The sequence below is a fragment of the Mobula birostris genome, chromosome 2 (assembly GCF_030028105.1).
Source record: "Mobula birostris isolate sMobBir1 chromosome 2, sMobBir1.hap1, whole genome shotgun sequence".
NCBI lineage: Eukaryota > Metazoa > Chordata > Chondrichthyes > Myliobatiformes > Myliobatidae > Mobula > Mobula birostris.
Window position 1 is genome coordinate 31,781,609 of NC_092371.1, and position 26,671 is coordinate 31,808,279.

At 42.9% G+C, this 26,671-nt stretch overlaps 1 protein-coding gene across 2 annotated transcripts in view; it reads right to left on the reverse strand.

Moving 5' to 3' along the window:
* Nucleotides 1–18,937, reverse strand: part of LOC140185840 (pleckstrin homology domain-containing family G member 4B-like) — a 211,770-nt gene extending 192,833 nt beyond the window's left edge. For both annotated transcript variants that reach the window (XM_072239629.1, XM_072239619.1), the window contains exon 1: nucleotides 18,397–18,937. In XM_072239629.1, the coding sequence (XP_072095730.1) occupies nucleotides 18,397–18,399 (3 nt within the window). In that variant the 5' untranslated portion in view covers nucleotides 18,400–18,937. The remainder of the gene's footprint in view (nucleotides 1–18,396) is intronic.
* Between the last annotated feature and the right edge of the window lie 7,734 nt (nucleotides 18,938–26,671).

Genomic DNA, 26,671 nt, shown 5'->3' on the forward strand with positions numbered 1-26,671 from the left:
AGCAAGGATGTAATGCTGAAGATTTAAAGAGCATTGGTCAGACCGCACTTGGAGGATTGTGAGCAGGTTTGAATCTCTTACCTAGGAAAGGATATGCCGGCATTGCAGAGTCCAGTGGAGGTTCATGAGTATCATCCCAGGAATGAAAGGGTTAATGTATGAGAACTGTTTGAAAGCTCTTGGCATGTACTCACTGGAGTTTGGAAGAGGCTAGAATCTCATTAAAACCTCTAGGATGTTGAAAGGCCTAGATTGAGTGGAGTGGAGAGGATGTTTCCAAAAGTGGGGAAGTCTGGGACCAGAGGGCACAGCCTCAGAATACGAAGACATCCCTTTAGAACAAAGATGAAGAGAAAATTCTTTAGGCAGAAGGTGGTGAATTTGTGGAATTAATTGCCATAGACAGCTGTGGAGGCCAAGTCATTGGGTACATTTACAGCAGAAGTTGATGTTATTGATTAGTAAGTTCATCAAAGGTTACCAGGAGAAAAACAGTAGCACAGGGTTGAGAGAGGTAATAAATCAGCCAAGATAGAAGAGCGGAGCAGACTCAATGGGCCGAATGGCCTAATTACGCTCCTGTGTCTTATGGTCTTAAGAGACAGACCATCATCAGTCCCAAAAATCCCCAAATTTAACTAAATTCTAATGGTATCGGGGACTGATCCGATATACACTAGACTGCTACCAGACTTTATCACAAGTTGACACTGCCTGACACTACAGCTATTGAAGAAGGTTGAGCTATGGGGTAAAGATTAGCAAAGACCAAGAGATTAGTACAAGTGAAGTCTCAGAGTGAATGTTTCCTTTTGTACAGTATGAGAGCATCAATGGCTAAACCTTGCTGGCAGTGTTTCCAAATAAGGAATCAGAGAGCAGAGTCATGTCATGTCGAGTAGTCATAATAATCCTTTCTTTTACACATCACACACACACCAACCAAAAGAGAAAAATGAACGACACAACGAAGGGTCTTTGACCTGAAAAATTAATTCTGTTGCTTTCCAGAGATGCTGCTGAACTGTTGACGTTTCAAGCACTTTCTGTTGTTATTTTCGTACCGTTTTAGCTTAAAGTATATTAGGGGAGAATTCTACAGATTGTGGTCGCTTACTATACAAGCATAATCCTTGTGGGAGTTAAAGTAAAGTAAATTTATTATCAAAGTAGGTATATATCACGATAGGCTACCCTGAGATTCATTTTCTTGGGGGCATTCACAGTGGGACAAAGAAATACAATGGAATCAATGAAGAACTGCACACAAGGACTAACAAGCAAGCAATGTGCTCATGTGTACAAAAACAACAATAATAATTCCTATCTAATAAATAAGTGGATAATACTGAGAACGTAAGTTGTACAGTCCTTGGAAGTGAGTCTGTAGGTTCTGGAATCACTTCAGTGTTGAAGTGAATGAAGTTATCCACATTGGTTCACTAGCCCAATTGTTGAAGGGTAATAACTGTGTTGAGTTTTTCCATTAAACTTAAGCAAGGGACAGATGAAGCTGAATGAAGACTCTTGCTTCTGCCAGGTTAATATATAAATCTACAGATATGGGTAGAGATCACTGCTCACTGTCACCCACTATTATAATTTCTTGCAACTACCGTTGGATGAACCATAGCTGGTGATGAGTCAGCATACACATGCATAGCAACACTCACTACTGGTTGAGTGGTGCCACGACAACAACCTTTCAGTAAATATCAGTAAAACTAAAGAGCTCATTGTCCACCTCAGGAAGGGGGTGAACATGTGCCGGTCATTGCTGGAAGATCAGCACTGGAAATGATTCAATTCCTGGACGTTAACACATTGATGACTTGCTCTGTGTCCAGCACATAGCTGCAATTACAAGGAAGGCTCATCAGCATCTTTATTTTATCAAGAACTTAAAGAGGTTCAGCTTGTCAAAGAACACTGTAACAAATTTCTACAAAATCTGCCTAACATTTCTGAAGTCTCATCTGTGTCTACAGTGTGTGCCTTGGATTAATAACACTTCATAAAACTTATGATTACATGTGCTGCTTCCTACATTGAAGCAGCCTGCAGTTGTGTCAACAACCAACGTCTCGGTTATTCATATTTGCTCTAATTTTAAGATCCATTTTACAAAATTCAAGATTCAAGTTTATTTATCATGTATACATAGAGACGTACATAGAAATGCATTGTTCACAACTAACATATCCAAGGATATGCTGGGGGCTGCCCACAAGTTTCACCACACATTCCGGCGCTAACTTAATATGCCCACAATGTCCGGCAGACCAATACAGAGCTCAACAAGATGGAACCCAACAGGCAATAAAACAAGTCTTTTTCCTATCTCCTACCCTCCTTCCCATCCACACACTTGATCAGTTCTCCCACTCCAGTCTTCCAAGGGTGTGCTGAGGGCAGCCTGCCAGTGTTCCCACACATTCCACTCACAGAGGTTCACGGACCAGGGGCTCCAGCCTGCAGGCCTTGACTTCCGGACCTCCAACTTGACCTTCAGGCCTCCATCCTTAGCATCGACCCCAGGATCTGCCGATCACCGAACAGTAAGCCTTGAACTCCAGTCTCACTGATTCACAAACCCAGTGGGTCATAGGACCTCATTCTTCATTCCTCTTTAATAGTTTTTTTTATTTTTACCATTGAAACCACTTGCTGCTGTGAACTAAAACTCCAGCACTGAATGACTTCCATCTCAATGACAACACAGCTTGATCCCAGAGCCGTCTTTTGCGCCATTCCTCCTCTGACCCGACCTTTATATCTTGCCATTGCTCCTGATGTACAGTAATGCAGGATTGATGTAGGGAAGTTAAAAAAAAATGTATGCAATGTATTCAAGAGCTCTTCACAAGGGATTTCCTGAAAAATCTTGTGACAGCCTTGAAGTAAAAGTCATTGTTCAGGATGTAAATGTCACATGTTATAGGGATTACTTCTACGTTTCCTTAGGAGAAAGAAAAAATTAACAAGAACAACTCCTTCACCTTATGTAGCAATCTTGTCTGAGTAAACCTTCTGTTGGATTAGGTTGTAGAATTGCTATTTGTTTGAGATGACCACACTGCTTTTCCCTTCGTTTTTGGCTCTTACTTCTTTGTTCTTTCTTCATTCTTGGATCATTTAATAAAATGGTCATAAGAACACTTTAGAAGTTAGGACAAGTGAGCAAAGCTTTGACCAGGACTGATATTTTATGCATCATTCTTGACTTCCAATGAACCTTTGGATCACAAAATCATCAGGATCCAACATTTCCCAAGATATGTCATAGAACCAGCAAAAAAAAGTTGACATTAGAAGTTAGCACATGTGAGCAAAGTTTTGACCACAGTTGAAATTTTAAGGGAGGTATTTGTTATTTGTCCTTTGTACTATTTATTTACTTTTGTAACCTACAATGTGTTAATTTTTATGACTTGCACTGTACTGCTTCTGCAAAACAACCAATTTCATGACATACAGTGTGTGAGTGATAATAAACTTGAATCTGATTCTAAAGGAGGTGAAGGTAAGCCTGCCAATAATAAAAGGGATAATGTACAGGGCACAGAGTGGGAACCAGGGGATGGAAGGGAACCCAATGACTTGCAATGCTGGAAGAGGTTACAAAGGTAAAAAGTACTTGGCTGGGAGACTATGCAACTTAGAAGACATGGGGGATGCGACTGCAGACTGCGCTTTGATGTAGTGGAGTTTTCGATGAGTTCAAGTGTGATGACTGGGTCACCAGAAGTCAACGTGGAGAAGATATTACTTTATCACTCTGTTGATATAGGAGTTGCTGCAGTGTATCATGTAAGCAGTGTGTAGGATAATCATCTGAAATGTCACTGAAAAGTGAAAAAGCAAGGCAAGGGCAAGGCAATGAAAATTGAAACAAATACCAAGAAAGATCAGTCAAATGATTTAGCAACCTCTTTGACTATGATGTCATCCAGCTGGCTAAGTAACCTATGATATGAAAGAATTCTCATAAACAGCAAGGCCAGGAAGGAAAAAAATTGCAACCTTTAATTAACCTTTCAAATACTTTCGGCTGCTAAACAACTGGAAAATATGTACATCTATGATTAAGATGGAAATTGAAATAACCCAATGTTTAAAAAAAAATAGTTGTTTTCAAATATTTGCAACCAAATTGCAAACACACCCATAAAGTATTTGTTAGGGTCTATGATATTGAAAGGAAATACTTATGATAGTATTTACTATCAATTAGACCTCATGCAATGAAGTGCAAAAATACTGTAGTCATATATAGAGGGATACAGCTCATGAACAGGCCCTCTGCCCACTGTGTCCATGGCAACTATCTACCACCCAGTTATACTAGCCCTACATTAATTAGATTGTTTATTCTCCCTACATTCTTGGCTGACCCCACCATAAATTCCAACGGCCATCCATGGCAATATACAGCAGCCAACTAACTTCCCAAATCACATGTCTTTGGGATGTGGGAGAAATCCAAGACATCTGGACGAAACGCACAAGGTCACAGGTGAAACAAGAAAGCTCCACACAGGCAGCACCCAAGGTCAAACTTGAACCAGGGTCACTGGTGCATTGAGGCAACAGCTCCTTGCTACAATATTGTGCTGCACTGCGGTCTTTTCATGAGGTAAGTTGATAAGCAGCTTAATTCCACATCAGTGCAGGTAATTTCCTCCAAAGTTGTCCTAGTGTCTGCAAACAATGCAGTCAGTCACTGATCACAACTTAACCTGACAGCAGCTTCAGTTTATTGACAGCACACAGCAATAGCTTCAATATATAGAATAGTACAGAACATTACAGGCCCATATAACCCCCCCCCCCACCTTAAGTTTCTCCATATACCTGTCTAGTAGTCCCTTAAACTTCACTAGTGTATCTGCCTCTACCACTGACTCAGGCAATGCATTCCACAAAATCACGACTGCCACAAAATCTAAGACGCTAGGCCGAATCTAACTCCACTCATCATTACTACCAATAGGGAGGCATTACTAACATATTCAACAATTCAGGAACAGCTTCTTCCCTCTGCCCTTGGATTTCGGAATGGTCCATGACAAAACCTCATTATTCCTTGATCTTTGCTTGCTCTTCTGGTATTTTCTCATTTAAGATGAGAGGGAGTTAAGTTCAAAGGAGATACGAAGGGCAAGTTTCCTACACATGTATGTCCTGCCTGTGGTCGTAGTAAAGGCAGCTACAGTAGAAACCTTTAAGAAATCTTTAGATAGGCACATAAATGTGAGGGGAATTGAAGCATATGGACGTTGTGCAGGTAGAAGGGGTTAGTTTAGTTGGCTAATTTAATTGATTGAGCTCAATGTTGTAAGCTGAAGGGCTTGTTCCTGTGCTGTACTGTTCTGTATTCTATGTTCTATCTTCATACCTTCATCTCCGTTTCTTATTGACTGTTGTTCATGAAGAAGGCATGGCAGTAACTCTACTTTGTTAGGAATTTGAGGAGATTTGGTAGGCCACCAAAGATTCCTACACGTTTCTACAGATGTACTGTGGAACGCCTTTCTGGCTGGTTGGGTCACCACCTGGAATGGAGGTTCCAATGTGTAGGATTACTAGAAGGTGCAGAGGGCTGAGACTCTGCCAGCTCCACCACAGGCACAACCTTCCTCACCATCGACGACATCTTCAAAAGGCAGTGCCTGAACTTAGCACTAAGGATCCTCACCGTCCCTCTTCTCATCAGGGCTTAAGGGAGAGTGTACAGGAGCCTGAAGGCCCACAGTCAATGGTTCAGGAACAGCTTCTTCCCCTCCACCGTCAGATTCCTGAACAATCCATCAACCCATGACCACTACCATGTTATCCTTCTTCTGTATTATTATTTGTTTTTTTTAATTATAACTTATATTAATTTATATGTCTTTGCCCTATACAGCTGCCACAAACAACATATGCTAGTGAAAATAAACCGGATTCTGACGCAGTTACAACAGGGTTCCATCCCAGAGCTGCTCATAACCCAAGCAGCCACGATATTGGAAATGCAGCCACGGAACAGTCTGCCAGGACACCGCCCCACAGCAGCTGACAAATTGATCCCAAACATGTGCTTGTATGCACGGGCTGCCCATAAATTGGGTATTCATAACCTGGGGCAAATCTGCACTGGTCTGAGAAAACAAATTGCTCTCTACTGGATGTAATTGAACTTATTGATTGATATTGAGGCCCAGCCAATCAAACTGTAGATAAATCAGTGATACAGAAAACATTATTGAAGACAACAGGGATAGCATGGTTCATGAAAAGGAGCCCACTGGCACTCTTTAACCCCGGAAGAATGAACACTATTGGTTCTCTGTGGATGGAATAGAAATTGTTTTGTTTTGATAAGGGACTGAGGAATTTAATTCTCCCTAAATGGATTACAGATCTCACATTGGTCTGTAAATTTAGAGATGAGGTGAGTGAAGCTATCCACACCGGTTCAGGAGCCTGATGGTTGAAGGGTAGTAATTGTTCCTTAGGTTCCACACCACCAGATTCAGGAACAGTTATTACTCTTCAACTATGAGGCCCCGAACCAGCACGAATAACTTCACTCCCGACAACTCTAAACTGACTCCACAATTTATGGACTCACTCTCATGTACACTACAACTCGTGTTCTCAGGATTGATTTACTTATTGTATTTGCTCTATTTGTCTTCTTTTGCACATTGGTTGTTTGTCCGTTTTTGTCTTTGTAGTTTTTCACTGATTCTATTGTATTTTTTGCTCTACTGTGAATGCCTGAAAGAAAATGAAAGTATACATATTTTGATAATGAAATTACTTTGAACTTTGAGACACTGTGCTAGACATTATGGAAAGGACTGGGCCCAATTGTTTACAAACTAGGATCTTTTTGTTTCCAAGACAAATAACATCTTTGCAAATTGTGTGACATACAATAAGTGAGACAGTGGTCATTTTGTAGAAGTGACTCATCTGAACTGGGCAAAGATTTTCTTTGTACAAATCAAATGAATACTGCAGAACAAGCGCTGAGTGTGAGTAAAAAATTAACTCAGTTCCTGAATGAATTTTTGTTTTAAACAAGAGATAGTGGACCAAAAATTATCAGCAAACATGATCATGCATGTTTGTTCCAGGACTACCTTTCTGCTTTGGAACTCAGATTAACAAAGAATAAAGCAGACAGATGAAAGAAAAAGATAGAATATAATCAATGCAGGGTGTAGCAGGGGGTACAAGCCAGTCAATTGTTCTAAGGCCTTTTTGTTTAAAGCCCACCCAAAGTATAGCATGCATCCCACGAAGTTAAACAAGACAAGCTCCAATTGTTCAGTAGGTAACTGCGAGTACCTGTATATTTTGCACAAGGGAAGTTTAACCCTTCCTGATGCCAGTCCCCTATTTAACATCAGCATGTTAACAAGTTTTCCAGTTTCTTTACAGAAGGCAAAGCTCAGAAATGACTGTTGTCAATACTGGCAGACGTGGCTTAAAGTTTTCTGTTTAATGTAATAGTTTACAACTCCTACCGGCATTTCTGATTACAACCAGTAGTGACTTGCAAGTAACAGGAGACGAATGTCACCATAATGTTATATCAACCCAAACAAAATATCCTTAGAAACCAAGAGATAACAGTTCAATTAAGTGTTCTTGCACTCCCGTAAAAAAATCTATAAGTTATTAAATTGAACATTATTTATACTTCAAAAATGAGGAAAGGCTATCCCAGGAAAACCGTCCCCACCAATGGGCACATCTACAAGGAGTGCTGCCACAGTGAAAGCAGCCGCCATCGTCAAGGACCCCCACCATCTAGGTCATGCTCTCTTCTCATTGCTGCCATCAGGAAGGAGGTACAAGATTTTCTATATTTTTCTATATCTGTTATTCCTCTTCCTCCTTCTGTCCTAGGTAGCAGAATATAATTTTATTGTCATTGCACAAGACAATGAGATTGCAGTGCTGCTCCAGTTCATGCGAAACAGATATTTACAATGCCTGTGGCATGGCAAAGTTTTAAAACAACTGTATTTACATGCAACAAGTGGCTTTGATAGTCCATAACACTCAGAGGTCATTGGCGAACCAGGGTGTGGCATTATTCAGCTGCACAACAGCCCTGGGGAAGAAGTTGTTTTTCAGTCTTATTGTCTTGGCTAAGATGCTTCTGTATCCTCTACTAGATGGCAGGAGGTTGAACAGACAGTGGATGGGTCTTTAATGATATTTCGAGTGTGTCGTAGGCATTTAAAGTTGTAGATTGTCTCAAAGTCCGGTAGTTGATTCCCAATGATGTATTGAACCATCCTAATCACCTATGTGATCTGTCTTCTGCAGCTAGGGTACCACACTGTCATTCAGTATATCAGTATACTCTCTATCGCATATCGATAAAAGTTGGCCAGCAATTTTTGGGGCATATTACCTCTCCCTAAGCACCTCAGGTAGTATAGTCACTGTTGTGCCTTCCCTACTATCGAGGTTATGTTGACAGACGAAGAGAGCTCCTCGGTGATGTTCATCCCCAAAAGTCTGAAACTGCCCTTTCCACTACCTCACCATTTATGAATAGTGGAGTTTGTTCAGGATCTCTTGTCGTCCTGAAGTAAATTATCATTTCTTTTGTCTTCTGCAAGTTCCTTCTACCTTGTTATGGCCTTGCACTTTATTGTTTACCTGCATTGCACTTTCTCTGTGTCTGTTACATTTTATTCCAGATTGTTATTGCTTTACTTTGTTTTACCTCAATGCAATGTGCAATAAATTAATCAGAACGAAGACTATGTAAGGCAAGTGACATAACAGTGACAATAACAATTGTAGGCCGTATCACGGGTAATGATGAGTTTGAGTACAGAGAGGAAATTAAGAACCTGGTGGCATGGTGCGAAGACAATAATCTATTCCTCAATGTCAGCAAGACGAAGGAATTGGTTGTTGACTTCAGAAGGAGTAGCAGACCGCACAACCCAATTTACATCGGTGGTGCGCAAGTGGAACAGGTCAAAAGCTTTAAGTTCCTTCGGGTCAATATCACAAATGACCTGACTTGGTCCAAACAAGCAGAGTCCACTGCCAAGAAGGCTCACCAGCCCCTTTACTTCCTGAGAAAACTAAAGAAATTTGGCCTGTCCCCTAAAACCCTCACTAATTTTTATAGATGCACCGTAGAAAGCCTTCTTCTAGGGTGCGTCACAACCTGGTATGGAAGTTGTCCTGTCCAAGACCGAAAGAAGCTGCAGAAGATTGTGAACACGGCACAGCACATCACACAAACCAATCTTCCGTCCGTGGACTCACTTTAGACCGCATGCTGTCGGAGCAGTGCTGCCAGGATAATCAAGGACACGACCCACCCAGTCAACACACTTTTCATCTCTCTTCCCTCCGGGAGAAGGTTCAGGAGCTTGAAGACTCGTACGGCCAGATTTGGGAACAGCTTCTTTCCAACTGTGATAAGACTGCTGAACGGATCCTGACCCAGATCTGGGCCGTACCTTCCAAATATCCGACCTGCCTCTTGGTTTTTTTGCACTACCTTACTTCCCATTTTTCTATTTTCTATTTATGATTTATAATTTAAATTTTAATATTTACTAATTTTAAGTAGTTTTAATATTTTAATATTTAATATTTGTAACCCAGGGAGCATGAAGCGCAGAATCAAATATCGCTGTGACGATTGTACGTTCTAGTACCAATTGTTTGGCAACAATAAAGTATAAAGTATAATCAATTCCAATTCTAATTCCAGTTCTTCTTTAATATGGAGATGCCAGTACATTTGATTATGTTAATTATGAGGAAATGGATATGCAAAGCATGAGAACATTGATTCATGAAGCCTTGTTGTCATAAGGAATTCACACTCGACAGTCCATGAAGCTTTTCCTTGATGCTACTGTTAGTCCAGGTCTAGTTGTCCAGAGTTAGAGTCTCACAGTCCAGAATCAGCACATTGATATGGTAATTGTCAAACATAAGCTAGACTTCATTCCTGACAATCAGATTCAGATTCTGAATCTGAACCTGGCTGCACGGGGTCACTTACAACAATACCGCCTGAACTTTCAAAGAAATGTTTATTAATATAAACAAATCTCAGGATTCACAAACTAGCATGATAAGCACTGTGTTTTGAACCCAGGTAAATAAACACTAAATCCTTACACCATACTGATGCTTTGCTAGTTCTTTTTTTCAGCTTGTTAAAGAACATATTGATTGGTTTCATTCAAGATATAAATGGAAACCACTTCTGAGCAACTAAACCTTTCAAGAAGCTGGCCTAACACATCCAGGTAATCACGAAGAAGGCACATGAGTAATTCTTTATCATTAGGAACTTGGGGAGATTTGGTATGGTACCAAAGACTTCTGCAAATTTCTATAGATTTACTGTCGAGAGCCTTTCTGGCTGGTTGCATCAGCAGCTGGTGTGAAGGCTTCAATATGCAGGATTGCAAGAGGCTGCAGAGTGCAGTGGGCTCAGCCAGCTCCATGGTAGACACAGCACTCCCCACTATTGTGGGCATCTTCAAGAGGCAGTACCTGAAGAAGCACTAAGGATCCTCACCATTTGGGACATGTCCTCTTCTCATTACTACCTTCAGGGAGAATGTACAGGAGCCTGAAGTCACATAATCAACAATTCAAAAGCAGCTTCTTCCCTCTGCCTCAGATTTCTTCTGAGCGGTCTATGAGTCTATAAGTACTACCTCATTATTCCTAATTTTTGCATTATTTATTTAAGACTGTAATTTACAGAAATTTTATGTCTTTGCACTGTGCTGTCATATAAGTCAGTGATAATAAATTTGATTCTGATTACTTTTGAGAAGTCCAGTTGGATATTGCACAGTGGTGATGACAGTTGCTGTTGCAATATTACTTTCAGTGCATAAATACAAATACTTCATCGGTGGTACAGGAGTCGTCTTTGACTGTGTTAGAAACCTGCTCTCAAATTTCATGCAGGCATTGGGCTGAAATATCATACAATAGGGGTCTCTGTGCCTGAAGATTAGAAGAACCCCACAAATATCAATGTAGAGTTTCCATATGACCATAAAATACGGGAGCAGAGTTATACCATTCAGTCCATTGAATCTAATTTGTAAGGACATCAAAGGTTATGGGGAGAAGACAGGAGAATGGGGTTAAAAGGGATAATAAATCAGCCGTGATAGAATGGCAGAGCAGACTCGATGGGCCAAATGGCCTAATTTTCCTTCTTTGTCTTATGGTCTAAAAAGGAATAATGAGGTAGTGTTTATGGATCCATGGACCATTCAGAAGTCTGACCTTAGAGGTGAAGAAACTGTTTCTGAATCATTGTGTGTGGGTCTTTGAGCTCCTGTATAACCACACTGATGGTAGTAATGTGAAGAGGGCGTGTCTTAGATGCTGAGAGTCCTTAGTGCTACATTCTGTTTTCTTGAAATACTGCCTCTTGAAAATATGCTTGATAGTGGAGAGGAATCAAACCTCCTGCTCATTCAATCCAAAAAGAGCTAAGGTTGTATTTCAAACACTATAAGCTCAAAGTGTAACCTGGTTCTACCTCACTGAGACCAGCTTTGGGATATCATGAGCCACAGGCCCAATCACTAGAGCACACAGTGTAAATGGAGTAGCTGGTACTGGGTATACCAAGGGTGCCAGACTCTCAGGGGTGGTGGGGATGGAACTGGAAAAAGCATGTCATTGGATATGCTTGGTTACTGGTACTGGACTGGAACCAACCAGGGTTAGGGGAAGATTCTGATGCAGAAGATTACTGGAGTATGGGGTGAAATAAGAATCAGAGCAGCAGATATGATGAGGCAATGTCCATCGGGAATACATGGATCCTCAAGGCCTGGTTCAAGACAATCTTGTCTGCAGATTGTCCCAGGCACTGAATTGTAGGCATTCGAAAATTGCTGACAATCACATGATGACAGTCTTCTCCTTGGATGGTGGAAGACCCGTGACAAAGTCAATGGAGATGTGTGCTCATGGTCTGTCTCGAACCAGTAGAGGGTGAAAGAATCCTTGAAGATGGGTACAGGGCTCCTTGTTCCAAGTGCATACCTCACATGTCTGCACGAATTGACGAACCTCTTTCGCCATTCCGGGCCACCAGTACCTCCTCTTAATGAACTCAAGGGTTCTGGCAATATCCGGGAGGGCGGTCATTCTTGATGAATACCCCTGTTGGAGTATGTGTGGCCTGATGGAACCTGGGACAACCAAGTGCCCTTGGAGGACCATTCTCGTGAACCTTCCCTCGCACCTGGGCCTTGCGAACAAGTTTGTCGATTCCCTAATTGATTGGCGCTATCACCTTAACCTGGGGCAAAATGGCGGTAGGCTGCGTCCCTCTTTTGGGTTCGTTGAACTGACGAGATAAGGCATCGAGTGTCTGGTTCTTTGACCCCAATCTATAAGTCAGGACAAATTTAAGATTGTTAAAGAAAAGAGACCATCTAGTTTGCTGGGAATTCAGCCTCCTCAAGCCAGAGATGCCATTCCTCCGGGCCAACTTAACCATGAGTAGCTCCTGATTCCCAATGTCATAGTTTCTATCTGCTGGGGAAAACTGCCTGGAGAAAGACACACACGGGTAGAGTTTACTGTCCGAAGCTGACTGTTGAGACAACACTGCCCCCACTCCGAAGTCAGGGGCATCCACCTCCACGATGAAGGGAAGATCTGGCTTAGTGAAACCAGATAGGAGCTGATATGAATCATTGGTTGAGCTCTGCAAAAGCAGTGTCCACTTCAGCAGTCCAGACAAAAGGGCCCGTGGATTTCTCAGTTAGCAACGTCAGTGGAGCTACATTGAGCTGAGGTTCCTGATGAACTTCCGGTAAAAGTTAGCAAATCCCAGGAATCATTGGACTTGTTTGATACTGGATGATTGTGACCACTCTCTGACTGCCTGGATCTTGGTAGAGTCCACCTCGAGATTGTTATTAGAGATGATGAACTCCAAAAATGAAATGGGTGTCATGGGAAATTCGGACTGCTCCAGCTTAACATAAAGTCCATGATTTAGAAGAATCTTTAAAACGTCCTTGATGTGAGAAATATGCTCCTCTATGGACTTTGAGAAAATTAGGATACCATCCAAGTAGACAAGGGTGTATTATTTATGGAGAGTATCCCAAAGAACATAGTTTATAAAGGCCTGATACACTGCTGGCGCATTTGCAAGACCATAAGGCATACCCAGATACTTATTGTGCCCTGTCAGGGTATTGAATGTGGTTTTCTGCTCATCGCCCTTCTTTATGCCGACCAGATGGTATGCACGCTGCAGGTCTAGCTTCATGAGTATTCTTGTCCTTGTAAAATCTCAAAGGCAGAATTCATGAGTGGAAGGGGGTAATGATTCTTAACCATTATGTGGTTTAACCCTCCATAGTCAATCCATGGCCATAGGTTCCCATCCTTCTTCTCTATCAGGAAGAAGCCTGCACTGGCTGGTGAAGTGGAGGGCCAAATGAAACCCATGGCAAGAGCCTTCTTTACATTCTCTTCTATTCCACTTCTCTCTGGGCCTGAGAGCGCATATAATCGACCCCACGTGGACAGGTACTGGGCAGTAGGTCTATAGCACAGTCATAGGGTCAGTGTGGTGGAAGAGTCAAGGCCTTTCCCTTGCTGAAGACTTCCTCCATATCCTTGTAGATGGAAGGGATCCCAACTAGTTTGAATACTGCAATTTCTTCTGGACAACACCTGGGGCTTCTTAGGTGTCAGAGGTATTTCAATAGATCTCAAAGTCTCTTCCTTAGGTTTGCTAGACTCTTTTATTGAAACAGCAGCCAAATCAGAGTCTAAATCCTCGTACATGTCCTCAAGTGTCAGCAGTGAGGTGTAACCAATAGTCCTTGTGCACCCAGGAATAGGTTCTAAGAGTCTGAGCTTAGGAGTCTCTCCTTTAGTTGGGATTAGGCAGCTGGATCCCTTAGGCTTAGCTGCAAGTGTTCCAGTTTGCCTGGGCACCTCCTTGGTTTTCTCCAGAGATTTCCTCTCTCTAGTTCCAGCGCTCGCCCAGCTATACAGGATTGGGACTTACAGTCACATTGGCCTGAACCGGCTTGTCTGTCCTTGAGGGCAAGACTAGGTCTCTAGAAGGCTTCAAGGTTACCTCGCACTGAAGACCACCTCCTTGTTGATCATTGATCTCAGGAGAGTCTGGGGGTCAGACCACCACACTGCAAGCATACCCTCTTACAACGACTGGACCAAGCAATCATTCTGCCCTCTCTCCAGTCCAAAGATGGGTTGTGCTGGGACAGCCATGGGTACCCAAGGATCAGGGGTATGAGTGGTGAGTCAATGATGTAGAAACTAACATTTTCCACATGATCCTCTATCCTCATCTGCAAGACCACAGTCTGTTGCTGGATCTGCCTGGAACCTAGCAGACAGCTATCCAAGACAATTATAGGCAGAGACTGGCTCAACTCTCGCAGCAGTGTGTCAAGACGATGAACAGTTCCTAAGTCCAGAAAATTACCTGCTGCCCCAGAGCCCATAAAATCCTTCACCTGCCTCCTGTTCTTACCCTGGGAGATCTTCGCCTTCAGCATGAAACCAGGGTCCGTGGGATTGGGAGGAGTGGCTGCAAACATCACAGTCCTCCAGATACTGGATGGTCTTAGTAGTTTCCTGTTGGTTTCAGCCTTGGACACAGTAAAAGCAACACCCACAACTCTGACACCGGGATCGCTCATTGGCAGATAGTCTAGTGCAGCTGACTTACGTGGGCAAAACAAGATCTTGAGCAGAAGATAGGCTGGTTCAAGGTCAGGGAGTGGAACTGCCATGCGTTGAGGCCGGGCTCGGTCGAGCTAGCCCTCTTCGACCTCCTGAAGTAGTCCCACTTTCGCTCTGCCGGACAATTATTGAAATGAATGGACTGGTCAATCAAAATCTCCAAGTCCTCTGCTGGATCTCCCAAGGCGAGGAGTCTGTGGTGGTATAAAGTGGCTAAGGCTTCCCCATTCCAGCCACTCTTTTGGGCCAAGGTCCAAAACTTGATAGCATAGTCGACCGCTGACCATTGGCCCTACCAAATCTTCATCAGACGGTCCAAGGCTCGGCTGGCTCTGGCAGGGTGATGGAACACCTTCCTCGTGGTAGCCATAAATTCCTCCAATCCCAACAAACTTCTGACCTTTGTTCTCAATGCACGGTGGCCCAGGCAGAAGAGAGATAATGAAGACCACCTTTTTGCGCTCCAAAGGGAGCCAGGATGGCTGAAGTTCGAACACCAATGAACATTGAGTGACGAAGTTGAGGCAAAAACCTGGTTCATCGTTGAATCTCTCTGGAGTTGGAAGATGTACTGGCTTCATGGAGCAACCGACAGGCTCTCCTGAACGACCCTGGCTTCCTCCTTGCAAAAGTTGATGAACGGCGACCTGGAGGTCACGTAGCTCCAGCCTCGGTCTGGAAATCCTCTCGCTGCGGCTGGTCGCAGCGGCCCGAGAGACTCGGAAACCCTGCTGGATCCATGTTGGCTCAATCGTACTGTGACAAGAGACCTCGACGAGGATGGTTGGGACCCGAATGCTGGAGTATCCGAGGCAAGGATCGAGACATGGTATGAAACTGCAACGAGAGCTGAGCACTAAACAAGACACAAGCTGATATCTCTAGTTGAGCTTATGACTGAGCACTGAACCTCCATTCAGGTGCTCTTTAAACACTAAAATCCTGGCACCATACATGGTAGGCAATTAGCAGGATGGCCTTGAATCCATAAAGGGGTTGCACCAGCTATCCATACTGCGGAGAGTTAGTGTCGAAATTCTGGAAGCTGGCATGGTTGGGTGTTTATCGAAACGTAGATTGTTGGGAGTGAACTAGAGCCATCAGATAGTAGGTGGAAGGCAGGAATCAGATCTATTATGAAAGGACAAACACAAGAGAATCTGCAAATGCTGGGAATCCAGAGAAGCGCCCATAAAATGCTGGAGGAGCTCAGCAGATCATGTAGTATCTGTAGAGGGGAATAGGCAGTTCACGTCTCAGGACTGATGAAGTGTCTTGGTCCAAAATATAGACTGCTTATTCCTTTCCGTAGATGTCACTTGGATCTCTTGAGTTCCTCCAGCATTTTGTGTGGGTCGCTCTAGTTATGAAAGGAATGGGTATTTTATGATTGTAGTTCGGAAAGTTTGCAGGGAGGTCAGGGGGAGGATCTTATGGAGAAAGGGGCAGCGTAATGGTTAGCACAACGCTTTACAGTCCAGGCAACCCAGGTTCAATTCCTGCCACTCCCTGTAAGGAGTTTGTATGTTCTCTCCGTGACTGTGTGGTTTTCCTCTCACAGTCCAAAGACGTACCGGTTGGTAGGTTAGTTGCTCCTTATAAATTCTCCTGTGTTTAGGCTAGGATTAAATTAGGGGGTTGTAGGGTGGTGTGGGTCAAAAAGTTGGGGCCTATTCCATGCTGTATCTCAATAAACAAATAAAAATAAAAGGGAGATGGCCTGGGATTAGGAGGAGTAGAGGACATTGCCAGGTACTGTGGTGAAATTGTGTGTGTTGTGAAGGGTGAAGCCGTGAGGGGTGAGGGGGGTATTGGATTAGAAGAAACAAAGGTCCTTGGATGGTTGTGTTGGGGTGGGGGTGCGATGGAGAAGAGAGAATATGAAACTCCTGCAAAGCAAGAGTGAGAGATTTGGGAACTAGGCGACGGAGGGAGAGGGGAGAAGGAGATAAAGAGGGTGAAACAGGTGGTAGGGGGGGGCGCAGAGATTGGCTGAGGGAGAATGAGAGAGGGAGAGGACAGATGGTGAGGGAAAGGTTTAGGACAAGGAGAGGGTGTGAGAAATAGTGAGAGAAAGAAAGCTGAGGGAGAGTATGAGGGAGAGAGGGTGAGGGAGGGGACAGGAAGAGGGAAAGAGGGTGAGAGAGTGAAGATAAGGAAGAGGTATAAAGAAGAAGGAGAAAGTGGAGGAAGAAGGAAGTAAGTTGAGAAAGGGGAAGAGAGCAGCTTGGAATACAAAAATGGTGGTGGTTTCCTTGTTCTTATTTAAAGCATCAGCTCAGGTGGACTGCTGCTAATGAGATAATGACCTGTCAGGGTAGGGTAGACTGTGGGGATGATGGAGAGGTGGAGGGAGCAGGTTGGGTGCTGTCAGGGGAGTATTGCGAGGAGATCTCATTATAAAGAATCTACAGACTGGAAGCCCAGAGGGTTGTTTTGCATGTGGAGAGGGCTGACGGTTATGGGTTGGAACTGGAAAAGTTCTGTAGGTATCGGAAACTCGGCAGCAAAGTGTAAAGAGCTGTTATTTCTGGCAGGTGCATATTCCCTGGACAGTGAGCTCCAGGCTTCCCTGCAATGAGATGCGCAGTGAATGAAGTCAGCACGCATTCACTCAATATAAAAATCATGTTGCTGCTGGTGTAACTAGCCTACACTGCCCGTACAAAGTGAAGCAGCCTGGAGGTGGTCAATGGTGCATTTTTCTCCAGAAAAGAAAATGTAACATTGAAGAACAGCTGAATGAAATAGAACTTCCAGGCTTTTACAACTTCTGATGCCTACTGGTCAGCATACCCTGTCGTAGTTCTGCTTATGGGAACAGAATCCACAATTCCCTCTAGCGTGGTAATGGAGACCAAGTGAGGTTATGGGGCTGCACCTTCTGCATCTTACAGAAGGTCTTGTATGTTAATAGCAACAATATCCTTGAAGGCCTGAATCCCCACTGTTAACATTTCAGACACTAGGAACGTCATAACTTTTGAAATCAAGAAAAATCAAAATAAAGGTTTTGATTTTATCGCGTCACTGGAAGGAGGGTGTGGGTTCGAGAACTTGGCCTGCGATAAGGCAATACAGCAGCTCAAAGAGATTATTGATCTGGTGATTATTGATATGTTTTACTTCATTAGATGTAACATTTTATTTCTTTAAGATGTACAACCCTTCCCCAAAGATGCTTTGATCAATTCCAATTCAAGATTTAAGTTTATTTATCACATGAACATTGAAACATACAGTGAAGTACGTTGAGTTAACCAGCAGTATCTCAATATAAGAGAAAAATAAATCAAGTATGAAAACTCTTCTGTTAATCTTGAAACTTCTTAACATTATTCATATAAATGTCTATCGTAAACCATCATGTTTTAGTTATGTCTAATTTCTTGCAAAACGAATCGAAATAAGAATTTCCCTGTGATCAATGCAGAACTGATTAAACATTTTGTCTTTAGACTTAATACACAAACACACAGATAACATTTCAAACAGTATTTCTAATGTAATTACTTCTTACAATCTTGCTTTGATTTTCATGTAGGTTTTGAACTGTTATTGCGGGCTCCAGCACCTTTAATGCAAACTAAGTTTAATGCTATTTTAGAAGGTGAATAGAAAGACATTTACCATCTTCCTCAGTGTATCGCTGTTATCCCATTGAACAACTGCATTGCCTCAGGATGTATGGTCCGCCCACACTGTCTGCATTCAGAAGAACAAGCCTGTACTAAGGGTCAGCACTCCCCACTCATAATGATCAAAGTCCTGCATTCAGCCACACTGTCGGGTCTCATCGGAGTAGCAAGCTTGAAGAATGCAGCGTGACGCGAGATGAATTCAGAGTTCTGTTGAGCTCAGAAAAGTGATTTGCAGTGGGAGAAGCGATGCATGAATGTGCCTCCTTCAGTGGACAAGTAGGCTGATAAAAAGGGGAGGGAGAGGAGGAGGTGGTCTGCAAAAATAAATCAGTCTTCAGAAATTCCAAAAGCTCGAACCAGCTGAAATAAAGCTTCAGTTGAACATTTCACTCAAGAGTTGTGTTTGGCGAATTCATGACTGCAAAGGTTTCCAGGATAGGCTTTGCCCGTCCAGGTGAATTAACACGACCCCGCGCTTTATGACGCAGAAGTCCACTATTTTCACAGGATACATTAATCTTGCGGCAAATATTTGCACTTGTCATCGAGAGCCCCTGCTCCCCTCAGTTTTGTGGTGCTGGCGTGGCCAGGAAAATGTGTTAAATTCTCCCTTCCACATTGTAAATAGGCGCGCAGCTTGTCTAAACACAAAGCCCCTTTCATATAGCACGGCTGCCTTTTGTTTTGCACCTCGCAGCTGTAAAATGCCTTGGATAATTCTGCAATATCTAACACTCTCTTTAGAAGTGCAACTCCGTCTAAGCTACTGCAGTTCATTAATGCCACTGTACAAACCGGCGCTCCTCTTTTCCACTCATTAAACCAGTAAACCCCCCCTCCCCCCCACACCCCCCCCCCCCGTCTCCTTGCCAACATTTCCTGGCAAGGGAGCAGCCTCCCTTTCTGTGATACAGCATGAAACTGTTAAGTGCAGCTCCAAAGGATTTGTACTCAAAGAGTTTTTTGTGGAAACTTGCCATCTTCTTTGTGGCAACAGCATGAGATAAAGGAACTGAGAGCTGGATGGGTTGTTTACTTTACGGCAGGATTTCAGTACTGTCCCCGGCACCCTCTGACTGAGTTAGCAATTTGATCTGTTCAGTGTTTGCGGTCTTGGAAGATGCTCAGCTGTGCCTGGTAGTGATGTTATGGTGATGTATATCCAAGCCGAGATTTCTTGTTCAGGATCCTGAAAATCAGCATTAGCACCTTAAATTCCACCTCATCAGTCTCCAACCTGTCAAGTTAAACCATAAGACCATAAGACATAGGAGCATCATTAGGCCATTCAGCCCATCGAATCTGCTCCACCATTCCATTATGACTAAATTATTATCCCTCTCAAGCCCTTTCTCTGACTTTCTCCTGTAACTTTTGACACCCTTACTAATCAAGGACCTATCAACTTCCACTTCTAGTACACCAAATGACTTGGCCTCTGCAGTCATCTGTGCCAATGAATTCTACAGGTGCACCACCACCACAGATTTCACCTTCACTCCATCCGCCGTACAAGCCAGGATCTCCCAGTAGCCAGCCATTCTAATTCCAATTCCTATTCCAAAACTGACATGTCTGCCCTTGGCCTCCTCTACCTCCAAGTGGAGTTAGATTGGAGGATCAGAACCTCATATTCCACCGTGGCAGTCTCCAACCTGACAACACGAACATCAATTTCTCTAACTCCCGGTAACCACTCCTCACTGTTCCCTCTTTTTCCCTCATCCCACTGGCCTTCATCACTCCTTCTCTTTCCCCTCTCCTGCCTGCTCCAGCAGCCCCTCACCCACACATTCCTTCCTACAGTTCTCCTCATCTCCTTCCCTTTGTTCCATGTTTCACTGTGTTCTCCAATCGGATTCTACCTTCTTCAGTCGTTTGTCACTTCCACCAATCCCCCCCAGCATCTGACATCATTCCTGCTCTCCCCTCCCTCACTCGCTTTTCACGCACTTCACTGGGATTTATCCATGAGCTCCTGCTCCTCTCCCTTACCCCCACCTTTTCATCCTGATATCTCCCCTCTTGCTTTGCAATCCTGTTGAAGAGTCTTGAGCCAAAATGTCAACAGTCCATTTTGCTTCAAGAAGATGCCTGACCTGCTGAGTTCTTCCAGTGTTTTGAGCATTGCTTCAAAAAGTTTATAACTTTATGTAACATGAACTTTTGGCCTACAATGTACAGTAAAATGCTTGCCATGTTTACATAACTGTTTCATTTTCTTCTAAATCTGCTTTCTAGTCTGTCACTTAACTCTATTTTCACATTCTTCTTGCATTGCCCTGACACTTACTGGAGTTCAATTCCATTGGCACTAATTCCATCAGTTACGGATCTTCATGTGTGAGGTCCAAATGATCTTGTGTCATTTGCCACAAGAAAGCAGCATCCCTCATCAAGTATCCCTACCCTTCAGAGCATGCTGTCTTCTCACTACTACCATCAGGTAGGTGGTACAGGAGCCTTAGTTCCCACAATACCAGGTTCAGAAAAAGTTATAACCCCCAACCATCAAGTTCCTGAACGGGCACGGATAACTTCACTCACCACAACTCGGAACTAATCCCATAATCTACAAGCCAAGCTCACTTTCGAGGACTCTAAAGCTCAGTATTTTTTTAAATTTGCATACTTTGTTTTCTTTTGCACATTGGTTGGTTGTCTTTTTTATGTACAGTTTTTCATAAATTCTTATGTATTTCTTTATTTTCTTGTAAGTGCCTGTAAGTAAATGAATTTCAGGGTAGTATATAGTGACATGTAAATACTTTGATAATAAAGTTATTTTGACTTTGACTTTGTTTGCTTTATTGTCACTGAGCTTCACCATGGTAACCATGCAGTAAGTGGCCGAGGGAAGATTTTACCACATCCCAGCAAGTTCACACGGTTTGGAGTTCATGTTGGGAAGTATTGTATACAGTACAAAGTACTGTGTGTAGCCCTCGTTGCCACAGAAAGTGGAGGCTGTGGAGAGGGTGCAGAAGAGGTTCACCAGGATGCTGCCTGGATAAGAGGTTAGAAGCTATAAAGAAAGGTTGGACAAACTTGAGTTGTTCGCTTTAGAACGTTAGAAGCCGAGAATAGACATGATAGAGGTTTTTTAAATTACATGAAGCATAGGTAAAGTAAACAGTCAGAATCTTTTGCCCGGGGTAGAAGTATCAAACACTAATTTAAGGGGCAGCATCAGGGGCAAGTCTTTATTTACGCACAGAGGAGTAGGTGTCTGAAATAGGTTTCCAAGAGAAGCAGTGGAAACTGACGGTCTGGTGGAACTTAAAAGGCTTTTAGATAGATGAGGGGAATGGAGGGATATCAATGATGCAGAGAATGAGATTTAGTATGAATTGCTATCAAGTTCAGTACAACTTTGTGCACCGAATGGCCTCTCCAGTGCTGTGCTGTTCTATGTTCTAAAGAAGTCCAATAAACTACCCACAAATGGGTGAAGGTAAAACAATCCTATTCAAATAGTAGGGCTGCCAATAACCACACGATCAAGGAAATGAACATCACGAAAAAGCTGCAGATGCTGAAGGTTCAAAATAAAACAGAAAAAGCTGGAAAAGCTCATCAATTCAGACAGAAAGAGTTGTTGCCTGGCCTGCTGAGTATTTCCAATTTTTTTTTGTTGTTTTTTTTTATTCTCACAGAGGACAGAGGCTTAGCTAAAATGTTGAAGGGGAGGTGAGAAGAATTTCCCTTAGTCAATGAAAATTTGGCAACATATTCAATATTATAACTCTAAATACAATGAGGTCTGTGCATAGGATGTCTCATTTGCTCAGCCAGTTGAGCACCTCACAACTGCGGAGATCTCAGTTCAGTCCTGACCTCTGGTCCTGCCTGAGTGTAGTTGGCACTTTCTCCCTGTGAATATGTCTCGGTCATCATCCACCCTCAATAACTCAAAGTCAGTCTCTGGCTAGCTGTGACGGCTAAGGTGTTGCTGCTTAGGATTTGACGTTGCCAACACATTCAAATTTCAAGGAGGAATGGTTAGGGTGTTCAGCGACTCACAGTGCATGGAGTGATCTTAAGGCATTGATTTCTCAGTCTGAAGCAAATGTTTAGATCTTGGACATCAGAAGATGGATTTCAGCATTCTCTGAGGCAAGATAGCATTGGCTTTGCTTCTCAGCTGCATAAATAGTGAATAATCCCAACCTTATAACATATTCAGAAAGATCCTTTTCCAAACCTTCCCTTTTCTCTTCCCCTTTCTTCTTCCATTCTATAATTTCTAAACATTCTGAATTTTCTGCAGGTGCGCACAATACTTGAAGCTTTGGAAAAAAAAAGCTCTGTTTTCAAAAGCATAGCTGTTTTCCAAAATAAAGTGCAGAGAGTGGTGGACTCTGCCCAATACATCAAGAGCACATCCCTCCCCAGCATCAGTAATATCTACAGGAGGCACTGCCTCAAGTAGGCAACGTCCATCATCAAAAATTCCCACCATCTGGTCCATGCCTTCTTCTTATATTTATCATTGGTTAGGAGGTACAGAAGCCTGAAGTCGCACATCAGCACCAGGTTCATTTCAACCATTCAGTTCTTGAACCATCTAACACAATCCTATTCACTACAGTTTGGCAATATGATAACTACTTCGCACAATAAAGCATTTTTTTTTGGTTCTAATTGTGCTCTTCCTTGTAAAAATTGTATAATTTATGTTTAATTGATGTTTTTCTTGTGGATACTACTTATTTGATGTTATGTGCCTGTGATACTGTGGCAAGTAAGTTTTTCATTGCAATTGTGCATATGAAAGTAAAATTGACTTTGATTTTGCCTCTGCTCTACTTTAGAAGAAGGAGATAAATTCCTCTCTTTTTCAAAGCCTCTGTCATCCATCACATGCAGAGGTCTACAAGCTACAACGCACAAAGTCAGGCAACACAGCCATACGGCAATTTACCTCCCCTCTGCCACCTCAACCACCATTTGATTGGAGCCAGGGATCAGGGGCCATAGTTTGATTTACAGAAAGGTGGGCCCAGATTAATTATGGAATAGCACATACTCTGGAGTAGATAGTGAATCTCAATGGCCACCTTCTTTGAAATTCCCAGCCTCCACAAGCAGCTCTTTGATCATATGTTATAAAGATGTAGCTGCATTTTCAAAGATATCCTGGGGGTAGAACTTCCCAGACAGAGGCCTACTGTCTCCTCTCTCAGCCTCTACACTGTACATGACATAAGCTGTGGACCTTCTCCTCATCTTGCATCAGCCTGGAAGTGAAACAGGGGTATGGGTGCCATAATTTAGTGCTCATTAAAAAGCAGTGGTTGCCAGGAGTTTTAGCATTTGAAGAATAGTAAACTATAGATCGAGAGCGAGAGAAGGAGAAAATCACTTAGGTCAGAGATTGTCCATAAAACACAGTGCTTTGAGGGAATTTTGGCATTTTAACAACCGCCAGTTAGAGATCGGATTCATTAGCAAGTACAAAATAAAATTAGGCATGGGCAAGTGGATTGGCCATCGTTAGAGTGGGTAGTGTTAGAGTGGGGCTCTGAGGCTTTAACTCTTCATGGCTTCAGCAAGGACAGGCTTGAGTGAGAGAAGGAAAAAGCGATAGTTAAGGTTTCTTTCAGTTTATTTATTGTTTCCTTCTTTACAAATGGACAGTTAAAACAGTTGGGATGCCAGACATGATAGTTGAATGTTCCACCTGCAGGATATGGGAAGGTAGACAGACTTCCAGTGTCCCTGATGACTTCAACTGCATTTAGTGAATCCAGCTGCAGCTTCTAACAATCCACATTAAGGAGTTAGAGATGCATCTGAATGAACTTCAGATCCTTCGTGAGGCTGAGGAGGTGATAGATAGGGCATACAGAGAAGTAGTTGCACCCAAGGTGCAGGACACAGGAAACAGGGTGACAGTCAGGAGGGTGAAAGGGAGTTAAACAGCCAGTGTACGGTATCCCTGTGGCCATTCTCAACAACAGGTATACCACATTGGATACTATGGTGGGGGGGGCGTTGTTTGACCATGTAAAGGAAAATCACAGCAGTCACATCTCTGGCACTGAGTCAGAAGTGAAAAGCAGAAAAGAGGCAAGCTGTGGTGATAGTGGATTTAGAAGTTAGAGGAATAGAAAAGAAGCTCTGAGGATGAAAACAAGCTTCCCGGATGGTAACTTGCCTCATGGGTGCCAAGGCCTGGGACATCTCGGACTAAGTCCTCAACATTCTTAAGTGAGAGGGTGAGCAGTCAGATATTGTGGTCCATATAGATACCAATGACATAGGTAGAAAGAGTAACAAGGTTCTGCAAAGTGAGTTTAGAGAGTTAGGTGCTAAGTCAAATGGCAGGACCTCTAGGGTTGTGATATCAGGACTGCTACCTGTGTCACATGCAAGTCAGACCAGAAATAAGAAGTTCATACAGTTTACACATGGCTAATGAGTTGGTGTAGGAGAAAGGGCTTTGGATTTTTGGGCTCTCTTCCGGGGAAGGTGAGATATGTACAGATGGAGGGTTTGCATCTAAACTGGAGGAGGAGGACTAATATTCTAGTGGGAAGGTTTGCTAGTACAGCATAGTGGTGGGCGGGGGGGTGGAATTAAACTACAGTTGTGGCGGGGGGGGGGGGGAGGGGGTGGAACCAGAGTGCCAGAACAGACAGCAGAGTGGTTGTGGAGAGAAATGTTATTAAGACCCAGACAAAGTCAGGAATCAGAACGTTGATCATGGTGGAGCTAATGTTCTGAGTTGTTGCTTATATTTAAATGCAAGGAAAGGCAGATGAGCTCAGGGCATGGATTAACACATGGAATTATGATATTGTAGTCATTAGTGAGTCTTGGTTACAGGAGAGGCAGGACTGCCAGCTCAATATTCTGGGATTCCGTTGATTGAGTTGGAAAGATTAAAGGAGGAGGGTTGGTGTTACTAGTCAGAGAAAATGTTACAGCAGTACTCGGTCAGGACAGACTGGAGAACCCATCTAGTGAGGTTTAATGGGTGGAACTGAGGAAGAAGAAAGGTATGACCATGTTAATGGGGCTGTCCTATAGACCACCTAACAGTCTATAGGATTGGAGGATCAAATTTGTAGAGACATCGCAGACTGTTTTAAAAACATAAAGTTGTAATGGTAGGTGATTTTAAATGTACACATATTGACTGGGAATCCCTTTGTGTAAAAGGACTGGATGGGATAGAGCTTGTCAAATGTGTTCAGGAAAGTTTCCTTAATCAGTACATAGTAGTCCCAATGAGAGAGTGTGAAATACTTGTTCTCCTGTTAGGGAATGAGACAGGGCAGGTGACAGAGATTTGTGGAGGGGAACACTTTCCATCTAGTGATCATAATGCTAATAGTTTCAAGGTAATAATGGAAAAGGATAGGTCTGGCCTGCGTGTTGAGATTCTAAATTGGAGAAATACCAAGTTTCGATTGGGACAGGCTGTTTTCTCACAAAGGTGTACCTGATAAGTGTGAGGCCTTCAAACATGAAATTTTGATAGTACAAAGCTTGTATGTACCTATCAGAATAAAAGGCAAAGATAACAGATTTAAGGAACCTTGGTTTCCAAGAGATATTGAGTCCCTGATTACAAAAAAAAGAGAAGCATAACAGATATAGGCAGGTAGGAACAAATGAGGTACTTGAGGAGTATAAGAAATGCAAGAGAACACTTAAGAAACAAATTAGGAGAGCTAAAAGAAGACATGAGGTTGCTCTAGCAAACAAGGTGAAGGAGAATCACGTTTAAATCATCCTTGGCAACAGTGATGTACTGGAGGATTGGAGGATAGCAAATCTTGTCAAACTGTTTGAGAAAGGCACTAAGAATAAACCAGGAAATTATAGCCCGGTGAGCCTGACATCTGTGGTGGGAAAGTTATTGGAAAGAATTGTAATAGACGGGATATATGAGTATTTGGGTGTGGTTAAATGGATCAGCAAATTTGCTGATGATATCAAGATGTGGGTGTAGTGGACAGGGAAATAGACTATCAAAGGTTGCAGCGGGATTTGGACCAGCTGGAAAAGTGGACTGAAAAATGGTGGATGGAATTTAATGCAAACAAGTGTGCGGTGTTGCACATTAGAAGGAGCAACCAGAGTAGGTCTTACACAGTGAGCGGTCGTGTGCTGAGAAGCATATGGTAGAACAGAGGGAGCTTGAAATACAGGCCCATAATCCTTGAAGGTGGTGTCACAGGTAGATAGGCTCACTAAGAAACCTTTGGCCACATTGGCCTTCATAGATTGAAATATTGAGTATAGGAGTTGGG